This window comes from Pristis pectinata, chromosome 25 (assembly GCF_009764475.1).
Source record: "Pristis pectinata isolate sPriPec2 chromosome 25, sPriPec2.1.pri, whole genome shotgun sequence".
NCBI classification, from domain to species: domain Eukaryota; kingdom Metazoa; phylum Chordata; class Chondrichthyes; order Rhinopristiformes; family Pristidae; genus Pristis; species Pristis pectinata.
In genome coordinates, this window is record NC_067429.1 from 17,716,734 (window position 1) to 17,731,953 (window position 15,220).

A 15,220-nucleotide genomic window follows, 5' to 3' on the forward strand; every position below is an offset into this window, starting at 1 on the left:
GTGATGAGATAACGTCAATCTTAAAAATTCTAGCCTTCCATTGGCTGTAAAGGAGTGTTTGGAATGCATACATCCAATCAGAGACCAAATCTTTCCAATGTGCTCCACTTCCAAAATGAACTGGGAGGCACTAGGTAGAAAGTAGGTTGATTTTTGCAAGGGGTCATTAAGTTATGGTATAAATTCCAGTTCAAAGTGAAACAATACAGGAGGCATAGAGGAAAGGGGAAGACGCAGAAAGCGGAAGTGGCTTTTAGATGTTGAAATGTTGCTTATAGAATAGCTTTCTCACTGTGACAGCTTTCTGTTCATTCCAGCAGAATGCTGTGGCCGTCATACAAAGCATTACCTGGCCGGAGGAAGATGGTATTTCCCTGGACCAGCCGGGGTTCTGAAGGCAAACGAAACGACCTTGTCACAATAAAAGCAGGATACCTCTTCTTTATATCAGTGCAACATTATATCATTTGAATTGAGCTGATGAGAAATAAACTTACATAGTTGGTGCTTTCGTTTAAAATTAAATAAGCAGAATTTGCAGATAGGAAATTATAATGGCTTACAAGTCTACACACACACACACACACACAAAGACGCTACCAACATCACTCTCGGGTATTGTTTATAAGCTCCGCCTGCAGTGTGACTGTGGATGGTTAAAGGCAGTATGACATGTGTGGCTGGTGAAGCTCAGTACTGCGGCACATCGCGGAAACAACACAGCAAAAGCCGAGAGGAGAACTGCAAACGGACGACGATGTAAGTCACAGAAACAGCAGAGCAATTGCAGAATGAGACCAACGCCAAAGCTTTCCTTTTTCTAGAAAACAAAACCCTAATCTAATGTGTGAACGTTTTCTGTTTGTAAAGCTTACCGGATCCGACGTTTTGGGCTGAAATGACAGCTATTAGGGAAATAGGAAATAACACGTAGGAAACGCAACGGAGTCAGGCCTTTTGTGTGGTGGCTTTCTCCAGAATCTCAATGCCGCTAACTGCAGGGTCTCATTTAGAGCAACAGTGCGGTATAGACATTTATGTATGTGTGCCGGAGTTAATATAAAATACATGTACGTTGGATCTATTGTTGCCAAATAAGCATACTTAAATTGCAAATCAATGTACATTAATGTCTTTTTAACTTTTAATAGATACCTATATTTGTTTCTTACTATTGTACATATTTATTTCCATTTAGGGCAGCAATACTTCCAGTGCACATATACAATTTATGACTGTGTCTATATCTATGTATAAGACCCTATAGATTGTAGTATTGGGATCCGGGAGAGAGCCAGAACATAAAAGGCCCTACCACATTACATTTGTGAGTGTGTATTTATATATAATTGCACAGCAATGGTGACTACACTTTAAAAGTTGGCTTTGGTGTATCCTGAACACATGAAAGGGGCTATATAACTGGAGGTTTTTCTTCATAATTAAACACACATGCAAGACTCTTGAATCAAATATTCAGGAGAAGTAACTTGACTCAGTAAACCGATTATTTAGAAGATTGAACATTTCTCTGTCTGTTGACATCAAAGGAACACCAAGATATAAAAACTAGTTACATTCTTAGTCTCGTATATTTGGCACTTCAGGACATGAGAATGTATGTGAGCAAGGGGCAGCTTAAAAGAGTATTGTCACTGGATCGTGGCAGCTGTAACTTTTGAACGTTGAAGGTATGATGCCAATGGTTTATTTCCAATAAACCACTAATCCCCTCGTAGCTGTACAAAAGAAAGTATTTTCTCTTTGTTGACACTTGGCTTAACATTCCACTCATTTTAATATTTTAATGGATACTTTGTGGTGCAAATACAATTTTCATTATTGCATACCATATACCCAATCATTTCAGTCATGTTGCCTGTTGAGAAATGAGGCTATATAATCATTTTTATATGGTAAGGAATTAGCACTCCTAAAGTTTATTGTGTGGTATGATTGATAGTTGTATATAGCTGGGCACATTCTTCAATGATCAAAATTAATCTCCAGCAACAATTTAACAATTAGTAGGAAATAGTTGTGAAGGTTGGTAAACTTGAAATGTAGAAAGTATGGAGTCTATTGGCATATGATCGTGTATCTTTTTTTATGAAGGTGAAGCTAAGATATAAGTTAATTCAAGAATAGTTTTGAATTGATTTTAATAACTTTCCTTATGTCAATCATAAGAGTCTGAAGTTTAGGAGGTTCAGTTTGCATTAATCTTTTCTAAGTTTTTAATTCACTCAGAGGAAACACTGTACCCTGCAAAAAAAAGATTGCATTCAAAGTGTATTTCTTCCAGCATTACATTGTAAATGTTCTCCTTTATGTAATAAGGATGGAGTGGTTTTAGTTGAGGAATGGTCAGATTATAATATAGGTCATTATAGATTCGCCTTTGTAGGTTACAACTAAAAGTACCACGGGTTCTGAGTGATTACTTATAGGTGTGTGCCTATCCAAAATCAGAACACTGGAAATGCTGGAATGCTGAAATATGAACAGCAAATGCAGAAACACTCAGCAGGTCAGGCAGCATTTATGGAAAGAGAAACACAGTTAATGTTTCAGATTAAAAGCCTTTAATCGGAACTGAAAAGCAAGAAAACAAATTTATTTTCTCAGTTGGAAGTCTAGTTAGAAAAATCTAGTTAGCTGAAGGGTTTTTGACCTGAAACATTAATTCTGTTTATTTTTTCACAGATGCTACCTGACCTATTAAGTGTTTCTAACAGCAGATTGCTGTTAGACTTTAACACTTAAAACTTTAGGAGCAGATTGGGAGGCAGTTTTTGGAGAGATGTGAAAATAACAGGGTTATTATAATGGGAGATTTCAACTATCCAAATATTGATTGGCACCTACTTAGTGCCAAAGGTTTAGACGGGGCGCAGTTTGTTAAGTGTGTCCAGGACAGATTTCTGACACAGTATGTTGACAGGCCGACTACGGGGAATGCCATATTAGATCTAGTTTCAGGTAATGAACCGGGTCAGGTGACAGATCTATCGGTGAGTGAGCATTTGGGGGACAGTGACCATTGCTCCATAACCTTTAGAATTGTCATGGACAGGGATAGGAGCAAAGAGGACGGGAAGATATTTAATTGGGGAAAGGCGAATTATGAGGCTATAAGGCTAGAACTTGGGAGTGTAAATTGGGACGACATTTTTGAAGGGAAATGTACTATGGAGATATAGTCGATGTTCAGGGATCTTTTGCAGGATGTTAGGGATAAATTTGTCCTGGTGAGGCAGAGAAGGAATGGTAGGTTGAAGGAACCGTGGATGACAAGAGAGGTGGAACAACGTGTTAGGAAGAAGAGGGCAGCATACATAAGGTGTAAGCAGCAAGGATCGGACAGGGCTTGTGAGGAATATAGAGTAGCAAGGAAGGAACTTAAGAAAGGGCTGAGGAGAGCGAGAAGGGGACATAAAAAGGCTTTGGCGAGTAGGGTTAAGGAGAATCCCAAGGCTTTTTTCTTGTACGTAAAGAGCAGAAGGATGGCTAGGGTAAAGGTAAGTCTGATTAAAGACAAAGGTGGGAGGATGTGCCTGGAAGCTGTGGAAGTGGGTGAGGTTCTCAATGAATACTTCTCTTCAGTATTCACCAAGGAGAGGGGTCTTGATGATACTGAGAACAGTGTAGGTGAGGGTAATAATCTAGAGTATGTAGGTATTAAGAGAGAGGATGTGTTGGAGTTGTCAGAAAATATTAGGACAGATAAGTCCCTGGGGCCTGACGGAATATTCCCCAGGCTGCTTCGTGAGGCGAGGGAGGAGATTGCTGAACCGCTGGTTAGGATCTTTGAGTCCTCGTTGTCATTGGGGATGCTACCGGAGGATTGGAGGGTGGCGAATGTTGTCCCCTTATTCAAAAAAGGTAGTAGGGATAGTCCAGGGAATTACAGACCGGTGAGCCTTACGTCTGTGGTGGGTAAGCTGTTGGAAAGCATTCTAAGAGGTAGGATCTATGAGCATTTGGAGAAACATGGACTGATTAGAGACAGCCAGCATGGATTTGTGAAGTGAAGATCTTGCTTCACAAGCCTGATAGGGTTCTTTGAGGAGGTGACCAGGAAGATTGATGAGGGTAGTGCAGTGGATGTAGTCTACATGGATTTTAGTAAGGCGTTTGACAAGGTTCCACGTGGTAGGCTTCTTCAGAAGGTCAGAGGCCAAGGGATCTGGGGAAGCTTGGCCATGTGGATTCAGAATTGGCTTGCCTGTAGAAAGCAGAGGGTTGTGGTGGAGGGAGTGCATTTGGATTGGAGGGCTGTGACTAGTGGTGTCCCGCAGGGATCGGTTCTGGGACCTCAACTTTTTGTGATATTTATTAATGGCTTAGATTGGGGGGTGGAAGGCTGGATTAGCAAGTTTGCAGATGACACAAAGATTGGTGATGTTGTGGATAGTGTGGAGGGATATTGATAGGATGCAGAGCTGGGCTGACAAGTAACAGATGGAGTTCAATCCAGAGAAGTGTGAGGTGGTACCCTTTGGAAGGACAAACTCCAAGGCGGAGTACAAGGTAAATGGCAGGATTCTGGGCAGTGTAGAGGAACAGAGGGATCTGGGGGTTCATATCCACAGATCACTGAAAGTTGCCTCGCAGGTGGATAGGATAGTTAAGAAAGCTTATGGGATGTTAGCTTTTGTAAGTCGGGGGATCGAGTTGAAGAGCCGCAAAGTGATGATGCAGCTTTACAGAACTCTGGTTAGGCCACACTTAGAGTACTGTATCCAGTTCTGGTTGCCTTATTATAGGAAGGATGTGGAGGCGTTGGAAAGGGTGCAGAGGAGATTTATCAGGATGCTGCCTGGATTAGAGAGTATGGATTATGAGGAGAGACTAAAGGAAAGGAGCTAGGGCTTTACTCATTGGAGAGAAGGAGGATGAGAGGAGACATGATAGAGGTATACAAGATATTGAGAGGAATAAATAGAGTGGATAGCCAGCACCTCTTTCCCAGGGTGCCAATGCTCAAAACAAGAGGACATGGCTTTAAAGTATTGGGTGGGAAGTTCAAGGGTGATGTCAGAGGGAGGGTTTTCACCCAGAGAGTGGTTGGTGCATGTAATGCGCTGCCTGGGGTGGTGGTGGAGGCTGATACATTGGACAAGTTCAAGAAATTGTTAGATAAGCATATGGAGGAATCTAAGTTAGAAGGATATGTGGGAGGAAGGGGTTAGATACTCTTAGTTGTGGTTTGAAGGTCGGCACAACATGGTGGGCCGAAGGGCCTGTATTGTGCTGTATTTTTCTATGGTTCTAACATTTTCTGTTTTTAGTTCCAGTATTAATGCTCATTTATATTGTCAATTTATATTTAAATAACATTTCATCTGTTACATAATTCCAAGCCATTTAAGTAAAATGCAATTTCCAGGTAGAAACAGTTATTGTTTTTGTTTTTAAAGTCAACTGAAATTTTATTGAAGGATCATTTTTGTAGACAGGAGATTATGACCAAATTTATGTAGTCCTTAGATATAATTCAGTCTCTATTTTGATGTGGTATTTCTTGCTCTCATTTTCACATATTGCTTTGATTTTACATTTTATTGTAAAATGGTATATGGTATGCTAATTTGACAAGCAAACTATCTCTGTGCTACTGGATAAAGCACTAGGTGATATTCAACTGAAACACCACTGTGCCATCAGAGTAACTAGATCATGACAAGTTTACATAAATAGTTGCCATGATAAATATAGCCATGCAAATTTATTATGAAAATAACTGAGAGGAAATCTGGGATTGGAAAAAAAATGAGAGGAGGAACATGGTTACTAAACTCTTCCTATGGATTTTGTGGAATTGCAAATTTGTTTAAATTTATTGTACATCGGGATATATTTCCCATCTACAAAACCTTGCTTCCTGTGCCCACAATTCTCTCTTCACTCTAATGTGCAACTGTTTCTACAACTGATCTCTAGCATCCCTTGTCTCAATCCCCTTTCTTAACACTTCTCTGTTTATCTTTGTGAGAATTCTCATAACATGAGAAAATGTAAGACTGTAAGAACTTCTCCTGGTACATAAAAAAAAAGACCAGTGAGAGCAAGTGTGGGTCTCTTACAAACAGAGGCAGGTGAATTTATGATGGGAAATAAGAAAATGGCAGAGAAATTAAACAGATACTTAGTATTTGTCTTTGTGGAAGAAGATACAAAAACCTGCTAGAAGATACAGGAGAATGAAATGTCTGGCAAGAATAAGGAATAGAAGGAAATTAGTATTCGAGGGGAAAAAAGTACAATGGAAGTTAATGAGATTGAAAGCTGTTAAATCCCAAGGACCCAGTGACCTACATCCCAAACCTTTGAAAGACGTGGCTGTAAGAGATAGTGGATGCATTGGTTATCATCTTTCAAAATTCTATAGATTGTGGAATGGTTCCTGAGAATTGAAGGGTAGCAATTCCCAACATTTAACAAAGGAGGGAGAAAGAAAACGGGGAACTACCGACCTGTTAGCCTAACACCGATAGTGGAGACAATTCTGAACTATGTGATAACAGAACACTTAGAATAATAGGATTGAGTAGAGTCAGCAAGGATTTAAGAAAGGGGAATACTGTTTGATTAATATGCTGGAGTTCTTTGAGGATGTGACCAGTAGATTAGATGGGGGGGGGGGGGGGGTGGTGATGTTGTGGACCAATGGATGTGGTTAATGGACAGTGAGCATACAGTGGGAATAAGTGCATCTTTTTCTGAAGGTTTTCTACACAGTGCCATGTGTGAGATTGGCTAACAAAGTTACCATGGAATAGGGAATAATATACTGACATGGTTTGAGAATTGGTTAACAGACAGAGAGCATAGAGAGGAAATAAATGCGTCTTTCTCAGGTTGATAGGCTGTGACTAGTGGGACGTTAGGCTCCAGCTATTCACAATCTATCTCAACAATTTGGCTGAGGGGGTCAGATATTATATTTCCAACTTTGTTGATTATATAGAGCGCAAGATCGTAAGCAGGGAGGATATAAGGAGGTTCCAGGAAACCATGAGTGGGCGAGAACAAGGTAGATTGAATGTAATGTGGAAAAATGTAAGGTCATCCACTCCATTGCACAAAGTGGAAAAGCAGAGTATTTTTTAAATGGTGAGAGAGTGGGAAATGTTGATGTTCAAAGGGTACATGTACACAATGCTTCGAATCTATACGGTTTCATACGTCTAGGGACACATTCATAAATCGTAAATATGCACTGAAAGCTAACATGCAGGTATAATAAACAATTGGGAAGCAAATGGTATATTGGCCTTTATTATGAGAGGATTTGAGTAAAGACGTCTTATTGCACTCATATAGGGCCATGGTGAGACCACACCTGGAGTATTATTAACCACTTTGGTTACTTTACCCACAAAAGGATGTTTTTGCCATAGAGGGAATACAACAAAGGTTCACTAGGTTGGTTACTGGGGTGGCAGTTTGCTTTATGAGAAGGGATTGAGTAGACTAGGCCGGTTTTCTCTGGAATTTAGAAGAATGGGAGTGATCTAATTGAAACTTGCAAAATTCTTGCACAGGTCACAGGTTAATGCAAGGAGATGTTTCCTCTGCTGAGCAGTTGCCAACCAGAAGTTTCAGTCTCAGAATAAGTGGCAGGACATTTAGGACTGAGGTGAGGAGAAATTTCTTCACTTGGCAAGTGGTGAATCATTGGAATTCTGTACCATGGAAAGAATTCAACACAGAGATCAATAGATTTATGGATGTTAAAGGAATATAGGGATATTATGGATAGTACAGGAAAGTATAGCTGAGGTAGTTCAGCCATGGTCTTGATAAACTGTTGAGCAGTCTCAAAGGACTAGATGGCTTACCTCTGCCTCTATTTTGTTTTGACTTTACAGAAAATATAGATGGTCCATTGCTACTTTAGAAAAGTTCCAAAGGACCATCTTTGTCAGAAATCTGCTTCAGAGAAGTACAATTGGAATAACCATATGGTTCAAAATTCTTCAAAATACCTTCTGTTTATCTATAATTACCACTATCATATTCCAAATCAGAAGTTCCTCCTTTTCAAAAAGTCATAGTTGAAAGATTTATTTTTCCATTATTATTTTTCATTACAGTTCCACATCGTATAAAATCTCATTTGTAGACAAAGTGCCCATTAACGAAGAAACATAAATACTGTGGTCAACATTTTGCTTCTTAAATTATATTTAACAGTGAATTTTAGATATTGGTTTGGAAATTAAAGTGCCATTATGAATAATTAAGATCAAACAGATGCATAACTTTTGTATTATTTTCTGTACCAACAACAGGCTAATAGCAATTTACTGCCTACACATTATTTTTTTTACTAATGAAGACAATTACTACAGGGTTACAGAACACAATGTTATATTTGAAAATGTTATTAAAATCACAACTACTGTACTTGGACATTTTCCTTATTATTCCAGAACCTCACATTGTTCTTATTCCTTTTTCTAAGAAGTTGAATTCGCTTGCCAAAATATTAATGCAGCTGAGTTTGGATCTTGCATGAATTCAGATACACTTTAATAAACTTGATATGTAAAATTAGAGATAATATTTGAGAAGCTGGAATTTAGATGTTTGCTTTCTTTTAAAAAAGTGTGTTTTTGAGGTAAAAATATCTGCTCAAGTCAACAAAAAATAAATATAAATGCAAACCCTATGGGCTTTGTAGCTACATAGTGTTTGCATGCTATCCCCAGCCAGAGTGATGATTGGATTAATCCTCTTTTTGTCAAGCCTGGTGCCCATACTGCTGTAAATGCCTGAGAATGATTTTGTGCACCTAATTTATAGGTAATCTATATTTTCCCATTTCTGGCTTTTATTGGGTTAAGTTCCTGCAGATTAGGAATTAAATTCTAGTTACACTTCTTTTTAAACAGACTCCATTTTCTGAGCAAATTTACTGAGTAAAATGACATTGTCTGCAGCACAGCCCCGCCCACCTTAACTGATTGGCTGAGAAAACGTTGCCAATAGACGCCCTGAAATTGTTCAGCAGCGTTTTAACTTCATCCGGTGGAGCGTAGGACCCAGGGAGAGCCCGGTCGGTTCACTAGGTTGATAATGCAGAAAGATCAAGCGATCAGGATTTGGTGATCAAACTGATGCAATCAAACAGATTACATGCTTGCAACCTATCACACGGCGTGCATTCTTTGATGTTGCATTCGCTGATTTATTGCCGGGATTTATTTTAGTCTTTATTTTCCCTTCTCCAGATGGAGAGCCACAGGATAAACCGCCTTCTTGAGCTCGACAGAATGCAACCATGAGTCTTGTACTGTAGTGTGTATTTTTTTATATAACGTGCGTTCGGAAACTATGCAGCTTTGGAGAAGGAGAGCGCTGCATTAAACATGATGAAGACTGAAGCATCCTCATCAGCCAGCTTGCGGAGTCCCTCTCCCCACCGCAATGCCTACGAAGCGGAGATCCAGGCTCTGCAAAACCCCAGTCAGACGAGCAACGGGGAGGAAAAGCCAGGCGAGGATGCCGAGGGCAGAAAGCAGAGCCGGGGCAAGAAGTATGGCTCTAACGTGCACAGGATTAAGAACATGTTCCTGCAAAAGATGGGTACCACCCCTAACGAAGCGACTGGTATCCCAGCCAAAGGCAGGGAGAGGTCTGTGCGCCTGTCTCTGCCCAGAGCCAGCAGCCTCAACGAGAACGTGGACCACAGTGCCCTGTTGAAGCTTGGCACCAGTGTCTCAGAGAGGGTGAGCCGTTTTGACACTAAGAGCGAGAGACCTTTGTCCAAGCTTCAGGAGACCAGGAAGATGTTTGAGAAGAACATCCAGGAGAAGAACCTTTCCAACAGAATCCTGCTGAAGAAGGAGAGGGCTGGCCTCAAGGACAGCAAGCTGGATGTGGTGGTTCGCTTCAATGGGAGCACTGAGTCCCTGGACAGCCTGGAGACCGAAGCCATCTCCCCCACAGTGAGCCAGCTCAGTGCAGTGTTCGAGAGTGGCGCCCATCAGAAGAAGCCTGGTGTCCTCGACAAGGCGGCCAGGCATGGCGCCTCCTCACTCAATGCAAAACCATTCCCGAAGAAATCAAAACTAGTTCTTAAAAGTCAACAGGATGCACTTAAAACAGAGAGTGGGACCAACAGTGACGGTGACCTCTCCCTTGATCTGGCTGGCCCTGGCCAACTCAGGAAAGAAACTGAGGGACTACAGAGCGACAAGTCGTTGACTGGATCTCCATCCAGGAGCAATCTAGCCAGCAAGCTGGCATCGCTGGTGAAACATGGGGACAGTCTGAAAGAAACAAGGCCTGTAGTGTCCACACAAAAGTCACAAAAAATTGAAGAGGTGAGGAAAATTAGACCAGTGGATGTAGAAGACACTGTAGAGTTGGAGCAGGAATCTGGATCTACAGATGATGGAAAAGATTCAGAACTTGCCCCTAAAGATCTTGAAACTGGCAGTGACTTTCAGCAGACAGGAGCTGTTTCAGAGACTTGTGAGCCTCAGTTGGTAGAGACTGAAGCATCAGCCCTGGATGTTAATTCAGAAAATGGAGATCTTTCCAAGGATTCCTTGGATAATTTGCAGCCTCTTTCATTGGAATCTGGAGAGGCGAATACTCATCAAGTGGAGGAGTCCTTGTCCTCGAAAGCAGGTTCCTTTGAAGATGGAGAGCAGGCTAAAAATGACCTTGATCGAGATGATCATTGCAAAAAAATTGAAGACTTTTCTGAGGCAGATATGGTGGATATTAGCGCCTTTAGTGGGGTAGGTGATGAGTCAGAAGGAAGTTGTCTGGATGATGATGAGGATGATACATTTGAACCTGAGAGTGGCTACTCAGAAATCACCGGACTATCCGATGAAGAGGAGCCTGTTCCTCACAGGAAAATTCGCTTCAGCACAGCATCAATTAAAGTAAGTCCATGTAACAAGAATTTAGCCAGTGGTTGACAATGGAATCACGTTGTGAAATAACTTGGTAAACTTTCACAAAGGAAATTTACAAATTTACAACTGTTATAGTTATTATCATTAATGTTTCTCTAAGTATTTAGTGAAAAAGAAGAGTATGTTTTTTTTCTAATAAGAATAAATATCCTCAGTTGCTCTGCGACTATTATATAGTTGCTTATAAGTAACATAGTTTCTCTGGTATTGATAATTATTTAAGGATTAAGAGACTTGATACATAATTAGTGAATTTTATCATATCTATCGGAAGGCAAATTTTTATAGCATTGCTTACTTTATGGACAACTTGAATTCTGACATTGCAAACTTTACGGAATTCACTTCAATTATTTTTATTATCCAAATAACTGATTAGCTTAGATTTATAGTCACTTTTTGATGATACCGCAGTCTGAATTTTATTTCCCAGCAGGAGAATGACATTTTACCAGTAATTCTAACATGCTGTTAGCTCTAGGTATCATGTCACCATGGAAATTAGTAACTGCATTCATTGGTGCTCCTGTGGGTGGGTGGGATCAATTTAGCTATTTATGCAAATTCCAACTGGTTAATACCATACTTAACTGATTACTAAATCAGTACTGCTTAATGAAAAAGGAAAGTGAAATATTGAGGTAAAAATATTTTTCATTCATAGAGCAATTTATATCTTTATGTAAGTACTGCTTGTTTCATGAGTACATTGTTAATCCATGATGTTTATGTGCTGCTGATTAAGATGAGCTATCATCTGTGGATGATATCTGTAGTTAGGTATTTAGTGGCAAATGGAGCCTGGAGTTAGATTTTCTTTCATTATATACTAGTTAGAAATATGAACCTTTCAGAGTTGCAGAGTTAAACAATGTGCTTTTTATATTGTTATATTATACCAGGGCTTTTTAAATTTGTGTACAAGCCCTGTTTTGATGTACAGAACTGAGAATATCGCACAATTGAACCAATAAAGTTTGTCAGTTTCCCTGTTGTTATCATTCTGAACTGGTCACCACAGAACTTCCTATATACAACAGGAAGGGGCATAGTAAGACTTCCTGTGTAACAGTTTCTAATGCAGTAGGAAATGGACTTAAATTTAAAGACATTTTCCACTTGTAGCTTTTAGTCAGAAGTTTTACTGAACAAAGAAAGTGGTGATGTTCAGATATTGCTCAAATTGTTGGAACACTGTTGACTTTAAAATCCATAGAAAGTGATCTATCTCCTGTAGCTGTACTCTTACTTAGTGAATGGTTATGACACGATCTAACAATAGGTATGATTGAGGAAAGCCAAGTTATCCAAGCTTATCCATCCTGGAAAAATTGTGCAGCCTCTGTCCCCCACCCCCCTCCATTTTCATCACAACGTCCATTTGTTCTTAAATAATCCTAGACTGTATGTCTGCTCTATCTTCACTGGAAGTTGCCCACAGGATCACTCTTTGTGTTGTCCAATTGCAACATGATCCCAAACCTTTTTAAAGTAATGTTTTGTCTGTGATGCTTTCAGTGCAATCAGTAAATAGGTAATGAATTGTGTATTCCTTTGTCACAAAGTGTAAATATGATTTGTAGTAATACTTATGCAGTAAATTGTACACTGGAGTGAAATACTTTTGAAGTGCAGTCATTTATGTATGTAGACAGGATGTGGTGGACTTGTGAAAAAAGCCTCTTTCATTTTCAGTAAATTCATTGAAAACTACATTAGTCATCTTACAGTACAAAAATAATTACAAGCTATTTTTGTTTTCTGAAGGCAGTTGGTCGCAAGATTTTCTCAGTCTTTAATATTTTGATTCATATTTATGTTGATGCGTGTATGTGCTTTTTGCAAAGGCAATTAGCATGATACCACAAGACTTGTTAGTAAAATTAAAATTCATGGAATTAAAGGGACAGTGTTAGCATGGATGTAAATGTAGTTACAGAGAGCATTGAGCAGTGTGACCGGTTGTTTTTCAGATCGGAGGGAGGTGTACAGGGACATATACAGGTTCCTTTATGATTGGCCTGCATTTAGGTGTCCAACGTATAATTTCGAAGTCTGAAGATGTAGCACTGTAGTATATAGGATCACAGGATGGTTGTTGCAGGAACGGCCAGTTGGCCTTTCTAAATCATACTGGCTCTCTTTCGTTGGTGTGTAACCTGGACTAAATTCAGGGAGCAGTAGAAGGATATAATGAAGTATCCCCTCATTCTAATTGTAAAGTGCTGAGAGGAGCTTGGAAACCCATCTGACCCACCTCCCTGATAACACTCTTCAGGAGGATCAAGGTGGACAGGTGAAATAGACTCATGGAAGATTAAAATTATGAAGGCCTCTTTATTGCCTGTCTGTCCACCAAAGTGAAGATTCTAGGGTGGTGGAAGACCAAAAGATGTTGCATGGTCTGTCTCTTTCCTCACTTGCTTGCTGTGCTTCCCCATTTTACCTCATCAGCTGTTGACCAGGTGACCTGGGTGAGGGGGTAACTTGGGTCCCGCCAAGTGGTCCATTTGCCCTCTTCCTCTGCAGGAAGCTGCTCCATTGCCCCCATGCCTGTGGGGTTGCAGGAACTGAGAAACCTGGAGAAAACTGTGGGCACCAATCTTGAGAAGAAGGCTGCTTTTTTTTTAAATTTTGGGATTTAGCACTTTTAGTAAAAGAACAGACGTAAAGGCAACATTTGACCAAATGTAGCATCAAGGAGTCTTAGTAATACTGAAGCCAGTGGACATTAAGGTGAATGTACTCCGGTGACTACAGCCATATTCAGACAAAGGAAGATATTTGTGATTGTTGGATGTCAATTATCCCAGTTCCTGGACATCATGGTAGGAGTTCCTCAGGGCCAACCAACTTCAGCTGTATCATCAGTGACCTTCCGTCCACCATAAGGTCAGAAATGGGGATGTTTACTGATGAGTGTGTGCTGCTTAATTCCAGTTGCAACTCTTCAGAAAATAAAGCAGCCCATTCCTGTATGCCAAAAGACCTTGACCATATTCAGGTACGGACAAGTAATATTGGCACTGAAGAAATGCCAGCCAATGACAGCGCTCATTAGAGAGAGTCTGACCATCTATTTTTGACATTCAATGGCACCACCATTGCCAAGTCTTCCACTGTCAACATTTAGTCGGCTACCATTGACAAGAAATTCAGCCGGACCAGCCACATAAATGTCATGGCTGCAAGATCAGGTTAGAGGCTGGCTATCCTGCAGCAAGTGACTCGCCTCCTGACACTCCAAAGACTTTTCATCATGTACAAGACACGAGGAAGGAGTGTGAAGGAATACTCTCCAGTTGGATAATTGCAGCTTCAACAACATGCAAGAATCTCATCACCATCTAGGAGAAAGCAGCCTACTTGACTGGCACTGCATTCGCCTACATTATACACATTCATTCCCCCCAACACGGGTGCACTGTGGATGCACTGTGTATCATCTGCAAAGTGAACTACGGTTAAACACCTAGGCTATTTTGACAGCACCTCCCAAAACCGTGACTTCCACCACCAAGAAAGACACAGACACCAGATGCATGAGAACATCACCACCCCCAAGTTCCCCTCCAAGTCATACACCATACTGTTTTGGAAATATATTACTAGTCCTTCACCATGGCTGGGTGTGAATCCCAGAAGCATCAGGAGGACTGCAGCGGTTCAACAAATTGGGTCACCACCGCCTTCTCAAAGGCAATTTGTGACAGGTAATGAATGCAGACCTTTCTACCAATGACCACATCCCAAAAAATAAATACATTTTAAAAAAAAATGAAGGCAGTAATTCTTAACCTTTACTAAACACTGTATAGGCCTCCGTTTTGTACAAGCTTACACTGCTTGAAGTGTTCATGGAAACGTTTGAAAGGAAAAATAACACGATGTTATGGAGAAAGGACAGAGAAGTAGAATTTATTGAATAGCTGTAACCTTGGCTGGCTGAACCTCTGTATATGTGTAATATATTTTTGTTGAACAGATAATTGGAAGAACAAAAGTGCCCCAAGGTAAATCGACACATTTACATACTTGCTTTGATGACATTTAAATCCAGCTTCAAGAATTAAAATCTAACCTATAATTTTCTACCCATCTCCCAACTAAACTTCTTCCGTCATTTGAATGTGAGAATCTAACCTGGTGATTAGTGCAGCTTGCTCATTAGGCTAGTAATATTGGTACTTGACTGGTGAGATTACTTATGCTCAGTAATTAGTTCTTTTTTGTTTTATTTAGAACTTAAAAAAAAGTGCCCCAACAAACTTTGTATT

At 40.2% G+C, this 15,220-nt stretch overlaps 1 protein-coding gene across 2 annotated transcripts in view; it reads left to right on the plus strand.

Moving 5' to 3' along the window:
- The first annotated feature begins 661 nt into the window (after positions 1-661).
- The window catches only part of LOC127583150 (neurabin-2-like), a 176,026-nt gene continuing 161,467 nt past the window's right edge, over positions 662-15,220 (plus strand). The window contains exons 1-2 of one of the 2 annotated variants that reach the window (XM_052038949.1): positions 662-759; positions 9,243-10,910. In XM_052038949.1, coding sequence (XP_051894909.1) covers positions 9,381-10,910 — 1,530 coding nt within the window. In that variant the 5' untranslated portion in view covers positions 662-759; positions 9,243-9,380. Of the gene's footprint in view, positions 760-9,070; positions 10,911-15,220 lie in introns of those variants that run through there. The other variant, XM_052038948.1, reaches the window with a different exon arrangement.